The sequence below is a fragment of the Cydia strobilella genome, chromosome 7 (genome assembly GCF_947568885.1).
Source record: "Cydia strobilella chromosome 7, ilCydStro3.1, whole genome shotgun sequence".
In the NCBI taxonomy this organism is placed as follows: Eukaryota; Metazoa; Arthropoda; class Insecta; order Lepidoptera; family Tortricidae; genus Cydia; species Cydia strobilella.
This window is the reverse complement of record NC_086047.1, coordinates 2424137-2439382: the sequence shown is the minus strand read 5'-3', so window position 1 is coordinate 2439382 and position 15246 is coordinate 2424137. Positions and strand designations below refer to the sequence as shown.

At 35.7% G+C, this 15246-nt stretch overlaps 1 protein-coding gene across 1 annotated transcript in view; it reads right to left on the bottom strand.

Annotated features, from left to right (window-relative positions):
- Window positions 1–1609: 1609 nt before the first annotated feature.
- LOC134742771 (zonadhesin-like) overlaps window positions 1610–15246 on the bottom strand; it is a 65838-nt gene continuing 52201 nt past the window's right edge. Inside the window, exons 34-42 of the mRNA XM_063675957.1 lie at window positions 11695–11798; window positions 10384–10527; window positions 9567–9770; window positions 9090–9188; window positions 8184–8327; window positions 7682–7891; window positions 6984–7128; window positions 4533–4688; window positions 1610–1674 (exon numbers count right to left, since the gene is read on the bottom strand). Coding sequence (XP_063532027.1) covers window positions 4546–4688; window positions 6984–7128; window positions 7682–7891; window positions 8184–8327; window positions 9090–9188; window positions 9567–9770; window positions 10384–10527; window positions 11695–11798 — 1193 coding nt within the window. The 3' untranslated portion in view covers window positions 1610–1674; window positions 4533–4545. The remainder of the gene's footprint in view (window positions 1675–4532; window positions 4689–6983; window positions 7129–7681; window positions 7892–8183; window positions 8328–9089; window positions 9189–9566; window positions 9771–10383; window positions 10528–11694; window positions 11799–15246) is intronic.

The following is a 15246-nucleotide window of genomic DNA, read 5'->3' as shown; positions in this document are numbered from 1 at the left end:
CGGCGCCGTCGACTGGACAGAACCGGCTTTGGACAGAGTAGTATGGCGGTCTTTGGTGTCGGAGGCCAAGATCCACTTCGGGTCGTCGCGCCACAGCAGTAACTAAGTAAGTCAAGTGATAACAACTGGCCGGAACTGGTGGGGTAGTGCTTCAGAGATAAATACCATTTTTGTTCTGCAGAAGAGGGCTATTCGAGCAATATATAAAATGAACCATAGAGACTCACTTAGAGATAAATTTAAGGAAATTGACATAATGACAGTGCACTATGACAAAACGTAATAAATATAAGAGCCTCGGTAGAGAGTATCATTTCATTCCATTTGGAGTTGAAACTCTAGGTCCATGGGGTCCCAGCGCGCATAAGTTGTTTGCAGAAATCGCGAAGCGTCTGGTTGACGTAACTGGTGACCGAAGAGCTGGCGGCTTTCTCGCACAACGTATCAGCATTGCGATACAGCGGGGAAATGCCGCCAGCATCCTTGGTACAATGCCTCAAGGGCCAATTTTAGATTTAAGCTAGTTATTAATTTCGTTTACGTAGTACCACTGTATATATCTTGTATGTAAATAAATAAACTTGAAAAAATTTATGAGAATATTCTGTATGTACATAAAAACATTGCCAGTTTTAAGAGAAACTGTGACATACATAACATTAATACTAGAAATAAGCATAAGCTTGCAGTACCCTTCACTCGGCTCCATAAAATTAAAAAATCATTCATGGGTAACTGTGTAAGATTTTATAATAAACTTCCAAATATCATCACTGAATTATCTGTTAATAAATTTAAAAAATATGTAAAACGTAAACTTATCTCTAAAGCCTATTATAGCACACAAGACTACATGAATGATGAAACACCGTGGGATTGTGATTGAAAATAATTAATTATTTATTATTGTGTTAATAATGATGAAATTGATAATTCAATGAATACCTATATTAGGTAATCTGTATTTTTTGACATTTAGATTTTTATTCTAGAAAGTTTCTAGACTAGTATTTTTTATACAATTTTGGTGTTTGACGATCCTTTTGTGAATTCTTATTATTAAGTTTGACATATCTATAATAATTCAATGTTTTTAAGAATAATAATAACTGCATCAATAAATTGCTCTGATATTTAGATTAAGGTAATATTTAAAACTTGACAATTTAAAAGTGCTTGTTGCTAGGCCTATTTGAATAAAGATTATATTGACTTTGACTATATTGACTTTGAAGAAGCGCTAAATCGGGAGTTATGGAAATCCGGGGGAGAGGCCTTTGCCCAGCAGTGGGACAGTCAAGTAGGCTACTAAAAAAATCTAGTGATGTACTAACTATTGATTTGGCCGACTAGCCAACTAGCCGACTAATTGGCGCTCAGATGGCCGATTAATCAGCCGATTAGTCGCCTGATTAATCGGCCATCGTATGCATTTATAGACCTACTCGTGAAGACGATTGATGTCTCTATTATATCGTAGCGTTTTCGAAATAATCAATAATTTTGAAATTAATTAAAAATAGGCGTAAAAATGTATCTGATTGGAATCATGTTAGTATTACTTTACTTCTAGAAAATAAGGGGGAAATAATACAAAAAGAATATATTGATGCACTTTATTACTTTGAAAGGGACACGTCTTATATTTCTCCATACTGGGATGTGTCAAGAGACCTGAAATGAAAATTAAAATTAAAAAAATACGTTTAGTAAAATATACAGTGACAGAGGACGAGAGACTCCACCATACAAGGCAATTTTGAACTCAACGTTTTTAAATTTTGTTAACATCATTTGAGATGATCTTTGTTTCTATGTTTTGTCCTATTCGTCATCATAATATTAAGAAAAGCTCTCGTTTTCTTCCACGTGGTATACGGTTATTATTTATAGTTCAAAAAATGATAGGGATAGTTATAATTGTAAGTATGTGATTTTAGAAACGTGATAAAGGATTTCTCTGACATAAAAATATGCCGTCTAATACAAGTGGAATTAATTGATGAAAAAACCGTTACATTTTTACCTTTACAGCTTATGGTTTAATAAAACCAGTAAGTAAGAAAATTAATTTTTGGCGTTTAAATTGCTAAGTTGCCCAGAAAATTGTCCATTGTTACTTGTACTTGATCACGTCTCCTGAATCACCCTGTTATTATATATATGTATACAGGGTGAAATTGTAACTACCGTTCATACTCTGCGTAGTGACTTTGTAGGTCATAAAGAGCAACTTTTATTATGGGACCAATGCCTAAATCGCAAAAAAATGTTGGCTGTCCCATAGAAATCAGCGACATCCCATCCAGCCGAAATGTATGAAACAGCCAAACGTTTTTTCACGATTTCGGCATTGGTCCCATAATAAAAGATGTCCAGTATGACCTATAAAGTCACTACGTAGAGTTTGAACGTTGGTTAAAATTTCACCCTGTATATTTTATCCTATAGCAGCCCAGACGTCAAAACTTGCTGGAACAAATGCAATTTTGATTTGTCAAAATAAAGATTAAGAATATAATGGACTGGGAGACCTTTTTATAGGCCTCTGGGCGGCTAAAGGTAAAACAAGTTTTAGTAAAAAATATATACTGGGTGATATAAAATCAATCGTTTTTAATTCGGTTAAAAAATGACAAAAGCCGGCCAAGTGCGAGTCGGACTCGCACACAAAGGGTTCCGTACCATTACGCAAAAACGGCAAATAAATCACGTTTGTTGTATGGGAGCCCCACTTAAATATTTATTTTATTCTGTTTTTAGTATTTGTTGTAACAGCGGCAACAGAAATACATCATCTGTGAAAATTTCAACTGGTTAGCAGCTGTCACGGTTCAAGAGATATAGCCTGGTGACAGACGGACAGCGAAGTCTTACTAATAGGCTCCCGTTTTTACCCTTTGTGTACGGAACCCTAAAAATCATTGTTTGAGCATTCCACGAATTTGTTTACCATTGTCCCGTACAAACGCGAATTTCTTTTTTTTTTCTATCGATAGTGTATGTAAAAATGCTAAGTTAAATAATCATTGAGTTGACACGTTGAAAAACTGTATGTATGAATCCGAAATAAAAAGCTTTTGTACGGGACAGCTCATGGAATGTCCTTGTTATGTATTTTGTGTAACCCAGTAAAAAATTAAGTATGTGTTAGTTTTGACGGTTAGAAAAACAAACCTGATGACTGTGATAATGTGGTTTCTTTGTGACGAAATGGTAATCATTAACAAGTTTTTATTAAATCACCTCAAATCCTAGTTTGGATCGACTACTGAGCCACAAAATATGGGAGCGTCTTTTGCAAGTATGTAATAAAGGAAACTGCGATCAGCTTTGAATATCAACTGGCTAATCGGTTGCAATGCGGATAAAGTATTCACTATTACAGCTGAAACAAAAATCAATTTTAGATATCATGAGAATGAATATTTGTAGAAGAAACTTGCTGAATGAGCTGCCTACCTAGGTTTTATACACGTATAAAATTGTTATTGTTAAAGTATACCCAACGGAACTGCAGTACTACCAGCCTTTATACTTAAACTGTTTCGATCTTTACCCACCAAAACGTCACGGAGTAAAATGAACATATTATGTGGTATTTATATCAAAAATTATCTTATGTCAACTGCATATCGCACGCATATTTAGCAATTTTTTCTTTAAGAAACACACATTGAGAAGATAAAGGGAGTAAATGTTGAGTTTTTAACGTTCGAAAACCACTCTATTGCCAATCATTAACAACATAAGTATACAAAAATCATATACACGGTTTAAGAAACTATATCGGTATAATTCCGGCATTATTCTAACTTTATCGAGTCTCTTTTAGCTGAAAACTAATTTTTAGAAGGTATATTTTTCTCATTGGTACCATACTACCGGAGTTTTTATAGATGGAATAGTAAGGTTTATTATTTGCTCTTATATAATTATTTATACCTTGATATATACGGTGATTCCGTAAAAATCCATTCAATTATACCCCATCTTTGAATCTTCAGCCTGTGTAATACACCAATTGCAATTGATTTTAGCCGTTGATATAACTGGATACATAAAATGACAAAATTTAGTTTTGTGACGTAGAATCAAATGAAATTGTTAATTTTGTGACGCAGTAGAATGAAGAAAAAACTTCGTACCGTTTTTAATGCTAATTACTCCTATGTTAATGGAAAATGAAAGTACTTTTATTTGGTTTAACCTGAATAAACATAATCACATTCATCAAGCTGTACAAAAATTACTGAGATTGCATTATGTTAGTAGATACTGCTTTTAGGCCAGGATTACACTTGTAAGTTTTACTTACGTAAGTAGGGACAAAGCTATTTGCTAGAATGAGATAACGATATTCATATCTCATTCTGTGTATAGCTGTCCCTACTTACGTAAGTAAAACTTACAAGTGTAATCCTGGCCTTATCGTTATCTCATTCTAGCAAATTAGCTTTGTCCCTACTTACGTAAGTAAAACTTACAAGTGTAATCCTGGCCTTAAAATATAAAACAAATTATTTTATTACGTTTAAATAACCACTAGTTGATGTCTACGACCGATCCAGCGAAGAGGACGTTTCCGTTACAGACAATGTAGTATAAGAAACTACGATCACATCTGAACGTAATTTCTTTGGGTGGGATTGGATCGATGATCGCCGTTGTCGTTGCGACTAGCATGGCTGGAAATAATGATAAGAGTAAGATATCCATACTAGTATTATAAATGCGAAAGTCTGTCTGCATGTCTGTCTGTGTGTTCCCTCTTCACGCTTAAACCGCTAAATCGTTTTAGATGAAATTTGGCATAGAGATAGCTTGAGTCCCTGAGAAGGACATAGGATAGTTTTTATCCCGAAAATCATCCCTTAAGAAAGTAAAAAGCGGGGTGGAATTGAGATAATTAACAAAGTGCCTGCTAATTTGTGTGCATAATATGCTCAAATTTAGATTGCTATGAAATTTTTTCCAGGCGCTATTCTTATTCTATTTGCGCTTACCAAGTCCACGCAGACGAAGTCGCGGGCAAAAGCTAGTAATATTATAAATGCGAAAGTCTGTCTGTCTGTCTGTGTATTCCCTCTTCACGCTTAAACCGCTGAATCGATTTAGATGTAATTTGGCATAGAGATAGGTTGAGTCCATGAGAAGGACATAGGATAGTTTTTATCCCGAAAAACGTAAAAAGCGGAGTGGAATTGAGATAATTAATTAAGTGCCTGCTAATTTCCTCCTCTTTAAGATTTTTGGTTTTAATTTCTTAAATCGTAACAGTTTATGGATATTGGCCAAAAACTAAATACCATATTTTTTATTTTAGTTTTTTATAAGTTTTGCAACTTTTATGTGCTAATAAAAATAAACCCTAATACATCTTTCTAGACATCATTCCGAATAAAATGAGGTAAAGTAACATACGAATTTTTAGAAGTAGTATCTCTATTTTTCCCCATTTTGAACTTATCTAGACTAGCTAATGAAGATGAATATGAAAGTATGAAACCATATATTAGGTTGTAAAATTTAAATTTTATTAACAATTAATATTGTCTTCGGTTACCGCGATAGTTACTCATGAAATAAAACTATGAAAACGGATTATATCGCGTATATTGAATTTATAATACATCCCGACGTTTCGAACTCTTTACAGCGTTCGTGGTCAACGGGTGACACCATAGTTTTATTTCATTTATTAACAATTATTATTAACATTTAATAATTATTTAGTGTAAATATAGTTGTTTCGCTTTGAAGTTCCTTAGACTGTCTAGAATGCATCCTAAACTTTATACCAATACCACATTACCACAGTATTAATCAGTTTACTTTTAATTTGTTTTTGATTTAATAATGTTCTTAATTTCGTTAATCACAAATGTTTTGTTGATATTACAGAAAATAAAGTGCACATATAAAAACGGTTTAGTTCTGCAAAGTTTAATTAAACCTCATTGAACATATGGCCAATTTTTCTAGATGTCGTTCTTCGCTCCACAGAACATGGTGGTATCTTGAAGTCTTATATAAAAGAGGAAAGGTCGGTCGGCTCTGAATACAATTGATTGCGGGGGCGGTGCAGGCAATGACCTTGTAGATACGATAACACCTGTAAAGATAATGGTACACGATTCTGCGACTTCATTTCTATTTTGGTAATCAACTCTGGCTTCCCACTTCATGAAATTCAAACTAAATTTAGCTGTAGATCCAGATCTAAACATATAAAAAAAAATTGATAAAACATTGATAGTGCACAATATTTTATGCCAACATCGTAATATGTGACGTTTTCAACCAAAAGGTACCACATTGTCGCTTGTCGATAAGGTTGATTTCTAATTGAAGCTATATGGAAATAGCGCCTTACTGACAAGCGACAATAAGTACCCTTTTGGTTGAAAATGGCACATATATTGTAAACTCTAAGATTGACTTTATTACATTTACAATTGGGTCAGTAGGTATATTTTTCCTGGAAGCCTCAATTTTTTTCTATATATATTAAATTTATTATTTACCCAATCCTGTTTCTAGTTTATTAGTAGGTAGGGTCTCCTTATACAAGTGCATCAAAGCATTCTGTTCTACTTTATGTAATTCCCTTTCAGGGTATTATTCCCATCTTATGAATTTAATTATTCACGACAAAATTATAAAAGGGACATGAGAAATAAGAAGGACTGGCCAAGTGCGAGTCGGACTCGCGCACGAAGGGTTCCGTACCATTACGCAAAAAACGGCAAAAAAAATCACGTTTGTTGTATGGGAGCTCCACTTAAATATTTATTTTATTCTGTTTTTAGTATTTGTTTTTATAGCTGCAATAGAAATCACCTGTTAAAATTTCAACTGTCTAGTTATCATGGTTCATGAGATACAGCCTGATGACAGACAGACGGACGGACGGAAAGCGGAGTCTTAGTAATAGGGTCCCGTTTTTACCCTTTGGGTACGAAACCCTAAAAAAAGGTTACCATTAGCAGCAGCAGCTTCGGATCCTTCCTCATTAACTTCAATGAACGCCTTCTGGACGGCCTTAGACACATATGTGTTCTCAGAAGTCTTCAATAATCCTGACAGTCCGGAGTCCTCAGTGTCAAATATTTTGGTAACGCCCAACTAGAAAATGGTCAATAATGGTTATGAGACGAACATATTTAAATGTAATTTAACATTATAAAGTGCTAAGAGAATCCATTACTGAGCTGAACTGGTAGTCAGTTTGACCTTTAGAAGAATTGTTAACAGAACATAGTATTAAATTATAATTGACGACCAAATTAAGGCCGAATACCCTGATTTTAATCTGGTTTTAGGATTGATATAATTTAAACTTATGCTCATAAGTTTAAATTGAAAAAAGAAAATTGAAAACCCATGTCAATTTTTAAATTCAAGCTAATACTTTTCTTATTAAAACAATTGTTTATTACTTTTAGTTTATTTCGTGGAAGATAAGGGGAGAGACCTTTGAGCAGCAGTGGGACACCTTAATAGGCTAGTAAAAAAAAATACTTTTAGATAATAGTGATTAAATCATGAATATCAATTATGAATATCATCAGTTACATGCAGATTGACAAACTGGCAAATATTCAAAACTGACAAGGAAGACAAGGAGGAAGACAAGTAAAAAGTATTGAGCAAAGTTAGAGAAAAACATATCTATTACCTGTTTAAGAATAACAGAAAGATCGGTTGTCGTTTCAATTGTGAATGGGGGCAGGTACACCTTAACTTTCTGGCGGGTCAAGCTTTCTGTCACTTTATCGAAGTCTGCTTTGAGCTGCAGGTTTTTAGCGACTTCTAAAAGGCCATCTTTCTCATTTGGCAAGACTACGACCATGCTGAAATTATCGCCTTTGTAGAACATTTGAAGGACCTAAAATAAAAATAGAAAACGTTTATATATTGTATAAAGATGTCTATCATAATGAAAAATGTACTGCGGTCAACGTGGGATTGGAACATTGGGACTGGACTGCCGGTCCAACCCGTAACCAATTACACCAGATGTCCGTTTTCATCATTAACGGCGCTAGCGACATCTGAATACCGTGACTGGAAGGTTTACAAACTTAACCAGTCCAATCCTGAAGACATATGGAGCATTGACTAATATTGAATTTTAAAAATAGTGCAAAAAGGTTTATTTGCTGAATGTGTAAAATTACCGTGCAGTTGAGTTCAGGAACTTCTCCGTAGTTGAACTGTCCCTCCTGGTACATCAGTTTGGTCTTTTTAGTCGTTCCGTCGCTCAAGTAGAAATCTGCGTCCTTGATGGTCTTGTCTTTGTTGAATGCGTAATGCCATTCACCCTAAAATAACCAAAATAATAAACGAAAATAAAAGGTTATTAATATGTTATTATGTATAATACTTCTTACGAATTATGTTGTCATTATGTGGCGCTATGCCGTCTTTAATGTAACATACGAGCACAAATGTTGTATCTCACTGAATTAAGTTACTTTATATATATTAATACAGCCCGGCAAATTGAACATGTCATGCTCGCTTAAAAGTCTTTGCTTACGGTGGCGTCGTTGATCGGGTCGCCACTTTCCCGAATGAAGGTTGAGGGAGACGATGGCTCAGATACTCGTGAACGGGTGCTGTTTGTGGAGACCGGTCTGTTTAAGTTTACACGGGCTTCATTTTACCTATGTACCTAACTTTACTTTTGAGTGGCATTAACGTGAGGCACTTCATTCGGTTCTTGTGTGTTTGTCTGATTTAATATCTTGTCTTTTTATTAATTATATAACAATTCAAGTCTTGGAGACCCTTTACATCTCTGGATAATTTGATGATCTTTTTTATTATTATATACCTACACCTTTATCTCTGACACCTAGAGACTTTTACATCTCTAAACAATTTTAGTATTTCTGTTGTTTGTATATTTTTTATTAGTTTTTTTTGTGTAATTTGACATTTATATTTATGTAATTGTTTTTTGTAATTTTGGGTTAATTTTATTGTTTGTAACAATTGACATGTAAAAGTGCCCCTGTGGCCTATTTTCTGAATAAATGTTTGATGTTTACAGTAAGTACATTATTTGAGTAGATATTTACCTTGAAATAAATAGCATTGACCAACACCAGTCGCGTTAAATCTGATAGATCAGAAGGCTGAATCAAATCATGGATACGATTGTTCGTTTGGCTTTCAACCTGAAATAAGTAAAAATAAAAAATAAAATATTTATTGTTAGGCAACAAAACAGGCCCGTAGATACATATCCTGCAGACTTACATATAATACCTACCTATAATCATAATTTTAGAAACTAAAAATCATTTTGGCGACACAACAGCTATTTTTTTGTTGCGTCACGTGTTCTGGTGTAGGATTCGGCAGATACCCACGGAACCGCCGAAATACCACACCCTTCGGCCAGAAGTCCGAGCTCGCAAAGGATTCCAGCAGCGACTGCAGCACGCGCAATGTGTTTAGTGTTATTATAAATAAATCAATGATTTATCTGATATAGGTATACTATAAACACGCTCGTAAAATAGTTTTCTAAAACATAATTTTATCGAAATTACCCAAGAATTGATAGTATTCGCAGCTTCAGTATTCTTACTAAAGTCAAGTTCTTGGGCATCGGCGTGTACAACGTCGACAGAGTCTTTCTTAAAGCCGTCACTCAATGGATATTTTTGATCAGAGTATACTTTGGCGGCTGAGGAGAAGTTCACACTGGTTTGGCCTTCAAAGGAGGAGACAAACTCGGGGAATGCAGAACGGATCTGCAAAAAAAGGTTTGTAAGCCAGTACCAAAAATATCGTAGCAGCAGGAACAGTCTTAACATGGTGGACATTATGAATTTTCAATAAATTATATGAATTGACAGTTAATAAGAAAGTGGAGGAGCCGCGCGAAATCGCCTTTTCATACAAACGTAGTACTCTCTGGATTTTAAGATTAAGTATTGAAAATATTTTGAAACACAAAGTTGTATATTAACCACAGCTATGTCCCTACGTTTGTTTTTTATTTTTATTTTTAATTATTATAAGAGTTAGTAGCATTTAAAAATTTGTATGTTATCTGTTTTTCGCTCCTAATTTTTACATTTATCACGTAGGGGGATTACTATGGTTAATATACATCAAATTATGTAAAAATATTTTCTATAATGTTAATATCTAGAGACGAAACTGGGGACTACCTTTCTATCCTCTTTCCTCTTAAGAGAATAGTGGACGACCGCTTCTCCGTGTAGTCCGTAATATCCTAAGAGGAAAATGGGAACTACGTTTGTTTGAAAAGGCGTTTTCGCGCAATCGTCCACTTTCTTCTTAACAGTATAGACAGTGTAGTACAGCGGTTCCTAACGTTACAGAAACCGCCTTTTTTACCTGTTCTTTGGTGGAAACATTGAGTACTGTACTAAGTTGTTTAAGGGCGTCTCCGGTGGTGTACAAAAACAGTTGGACTAGCGGAGTAAACACCGAATACGGCGACGTAATAAGATTCGTTCCCGGCTCAGCTATCAATCGTTCCTAAAACACAAAAAATAGATTATGACATGACTGGATTCGATTGCTGACTTTTCAGAAAGCTATTTAATTGTGTTTATAGCTCTTAACCACTTAACAACAAATTTCCGTGGATATTTCTTAGTTTTTTCCCAACCATAAAATGTGCCTACTTTACTCCCCACTGGGTAATTGTGCTCAACAGTTTTTTTATATGAAAACTATCACAACCTCATTTAAGTGGTACAATATGATAGTAATGATAGTCTACTTTAAATCGGCTTGTATAGCAACATATTTCTTCTTGTTCCTGCTCTTATCCCACGTTACGTGGGGTCGGCACAAAATGTTTTTTCTTCCATTTTCCTCTATCTTTCGTCACCTCAGCACTCACTCCTTTTTTCTCATGCCCTCTTTCACACAATCTATCCATCGTTTTTTGGGTCTACCATCCGCTCTCCGTCCATCGACATTCATCCCTAAAATTATTTTGCCTATATGGCATTCATCACTCCTCATTACATACCCATACAACGCTAACCTACTACTCCTCATCTTCTCCGTTACCGGTGCTACTTTTAAACTTCCCCATATATACTCATTCTTAATCCGATCCTTTCTCGTCATTTCACACATTATAATCTCATCATTCTCATTTCCGCTGCGTGCACTCTTCTTTCATCCGCCACTTTCGTCGCCCACCATTCTGATCCATACATTACAACAGGTCTCACGATCGTTCTGTAGATTGTCCCGTTAAGTTTAAGAGGCATTCGTGGATCGCAAGTTGTTCCAGAGTCCTGTCGCCATTTCATCCATCGCATTTATTCTATTTTTCACATCACGGTCGATGTTTCCGTCACTGGATCAATGACCCAAGGTACCGTAAGTAAATAAATATATATAAGCATACCTACCTACCACAATAATAATAAGTGTTCCGTTTGTCAAAAAAAAGTTTTGCACGGAACACTAATAATTTTAAGATTTGCATTTAAATTCGAAAAAAGAAAATTATGGATCAAAGTAGGCATATTTTACGACAACAAAAAAGATAACAAAAAAAAACTTATCCATTGGAGATGATTATGTTGGTAAGTATATCACTTAAATGCCAACATCAAAAAAGTTGGTTTATTTGAAAAGAAAAATGCCCAATTGTTAAAAATGCCCAAATATTACAAAACTTACATAAAGGAATTCGCCATTGAAGTTAGTGACACCAGTTTGTAGGCTAGCTACGGCATCGCTGCCACTAGAACCGGAGGTTGGCTTTGCAGTAGTAGTTGGCTTCGCTGTGGTTAAAAAAAATGTTCTTATATTGTGTAAATTATTATGTTCTATTTCTTCCTCCTCTTCGTATAACTTGTAAGACTAGTCGTGGTCATTGAGGTCGTTGCGGCATTTTTACACGACTACCCAAATGAGGGAGTGTATTGTTTTCAGGGTTGTATGTATGTGAGTTTCTTTATTTCACCATAACTTATTATTTCCTATGTGTACTTAGTAAACCTAGTTGCTAGATACATATTGTTGCGAACGCAACCTTTTATTTGTATAATGCAGTAGCTAAACGCAGCCGTCGGGCTCGGTTAGTATGCGGAGGCTTTTTTAAAGCACCAATAGGAGCGCTCCACATAACTTGTATCGCGGCCAATTAGAGGCACTATTTAGTCCTCTTAATGTAATGTTAAATTCGAGCTCTTTCAAATTATATCCCACTCGACTTAGTTAACTAGACTTTGACTTTTTGCCCCCTTTATATATTGGGTATTTGTTATAATTAACAAAAAAATAATAATAATAATAACACTTCCAATGTGTTAAGGTTAGCGCTGTTCATAACTATTCCAAATTTTAAATCGATAGCTTTAGTAGTTGTCGAGATATTTAGCAATGTGACAGACAGACAGATGGACAGTCCCACCATAAGGGTTCCTTTTGTACCTTTTTGGTTAATAAGTTGGTTGGGTTAAAAAGGAAGAAAAACAGCAGTTATTGTTTTTTTTATGATCAATAGGCAGGTGTTTGATCACGATCCCACCTGATGGTAAGTGGTGATTCGGTCTACGGTGGGGCACGCTTACCTATGAGATAAGGTTATCTAAGATAACGCTTACCTACCGCTGGTTGAAGCAGCCCGTAGTATGATCAGACTATGACGAAGACTGAATACAGTGCTCCAGTTTCCGTGGCAAGAAGCCTGTGCTTGACATTCCAGAATGTTCAGAAGAGTATATTTGTGATCGGCGTCAAACGTTTTTAAACTGTCCGGTGCAAGGGGTTCGAAATGTAGTCCGTCCGGTACTAGGTGCCTCTTGCAATGTTTTTTTTCACTAAAGTTTACATTTCGTTATTGAATTAGTTTATGTAGAAGTTGCATTTGTCTTATTTTATTTTGATTCTAATGTATGTTCACTAATGTAATTCATAAATAAAGATATGTTTTTTCAAATACCTTTTTTATATTCTTCAAAAAGGATTAGGTGTCCGCCACTGAGGGAATTCCCCCTACCTACGATTCCAAATTGAGACTTCAATAAAAGGCGTGGGCTAGCAACCGACTGATTTATTATAAAACAGGTAATCTACCCACCACCGTACACATTATGACAAGATCGTCACACTTTCTCCCCTCTTAGTCTAAAGACCACAATATGGTAGATATATGTAATATTCATATTCATATTCATTTTATTTGGTAATATTTAATTACATGTCAACCTTAATATAAAATATATTACAAATAGCATTATGATCATTAGAGCGTCTTATACTATGTATTAGAGAATAACTCTCTATGGTCGTAAAACGCCTGCTCGAGAAGCCATTTTTTGAGCTTAGTCTTAAATATAGGCTCACACCCTAGCACCTAAATGGTCGCGTACTGTGCGGTTTAAGAGGAATTTCCTCCCGCGTACGCTTCGGCTGTGGAATGAGCTCCCTGCCGAGGTTTTCCCGAGGGGCTACAGTATGGGGTTCTTCAAAAAAGGAGTGTACAGGTTTTTAAAGGGTCGGCAACGCGCGTGTAATATCTCCGGTGTTGCAGGCGTTCATAGGCTACGGTAACTGCTTACCATCAGGCGGGCCGTATGCTTGATTGCCACCGACATGGTATAAAAAAAAAAAAAAAAAAACTTGGTGCAGCAGTAATGTCAGCCGGTAGGTGGTTGAGCACCTTACGACCCATGACGTTCGTAAGTTTTCTCGATTTTGCGAGTTTATGTGAGACAAGGGGCAACTTTCGAGAGCGAGCGCTGCGGGTCGCGTACCTGCGCGTAGCCACATCATTGATCACGGGTGTCGCATTTACCTCTTCTCGCGTAGTCACTGCCATTTGCAGGATTAAAAGTGAAGGCAATGTTAAAATACCTAATGATTTAAAGTGGGGTTTCGCCGAGTCCGTTTGGGGTACGCGCGCTATGGCTCTTAGTATACTTATTCTAGGAAAATCAAAGTGCGCTTGGTTAATGGATACCTCGATGAGAGAATGCATGTTGGTATGTTATTTATTGAATTCAAAAAGGCATTCGACACTGTGTACTAATAATATCTTATTACAGTCGATGTCGGAATGCGGAATTCAAGGTCCAGTAAATACTTTCTTTAAAAATTACCTAAGTGACTTCTGTCACTTATAGCAGCTGCCTGCAGATGGCTGCAGTCTGTTGTAATTTGTAAAACCACTACCACGCAAGACCCAATTTCACGGGATACCTAGTTATGATTAACTAACTAACTAACTAGTTGCAAGCGAAAACTGTGGTTTGATAACCACAGTTTTCGCTTGCAACTCGATTATATTTAACTCACTTCACTTGCTCACACTTTGCAATCCAAGAAAAGAATGGCGCTCGGACTTGGTATCGGTTACCGGTAAAACTCATCCCTCCTACTTCATTTTAATAAAAAGAGCGCGAACGGAAACCGCTAAACAATTCCAAGTCAATTACAGTACTTTATTATCATTGGAGAAATTAAATAATTTTATTCGTTCATAGAATATGTCTAAATTGATCTAATTATATTTATGATAATGTAGATATGCTATTTAACACACTTATAGACTAAATTTAACCATTGGACAACATTTTTGTACCATATTTGCACACTAGGGGATTTCACTCTAGTTTACTTAGTCAAAATATGACTATAAATTATAAAGAAATCCTGAATTGAAATCCTGAAGAAAGGCTAGGTCAAGAGCACCCTAAACCGGCGAGCGTGTATGAGGAATGTTATGAAAGTGAAGGAAGCGAAAGAGGTATGTCAGGATCGTAGCAAGTGGAAATCCGTGGTTTCTGCCTACCCCTCCGGGAAATAGGCGTGTATGTATGTATGTATGTAATTATAAAGAAGCTTACAGATTAGTGTCCGGTGAGCTAGCGCTCGTGACGTCTGGTGTGCCGACTGGGTCAGTTTATGGCCCGGTTGGATACATCATGCACGTCAACAATAGTAATGTCATACTGTATGACTCATTGGCACTACTGTATGACTCATACAGTAGTGCCAAACATACATGTATGCTGATGATACATGTCTGATATAAGCAGACAAGGATCTACATGAAGTCCAAAGAAAAATACAAATCGAATTTGATAATATTCTAATGGTCACATGACAACGCAATTATCTTAAACATAAGCAAAATTAAAATAATGCACGTATGCAAAAAATGGTTTACAAATTCAATCAATTATCAAAATCAATTATTAGTCATACCTACAGCTGCCTCCATAA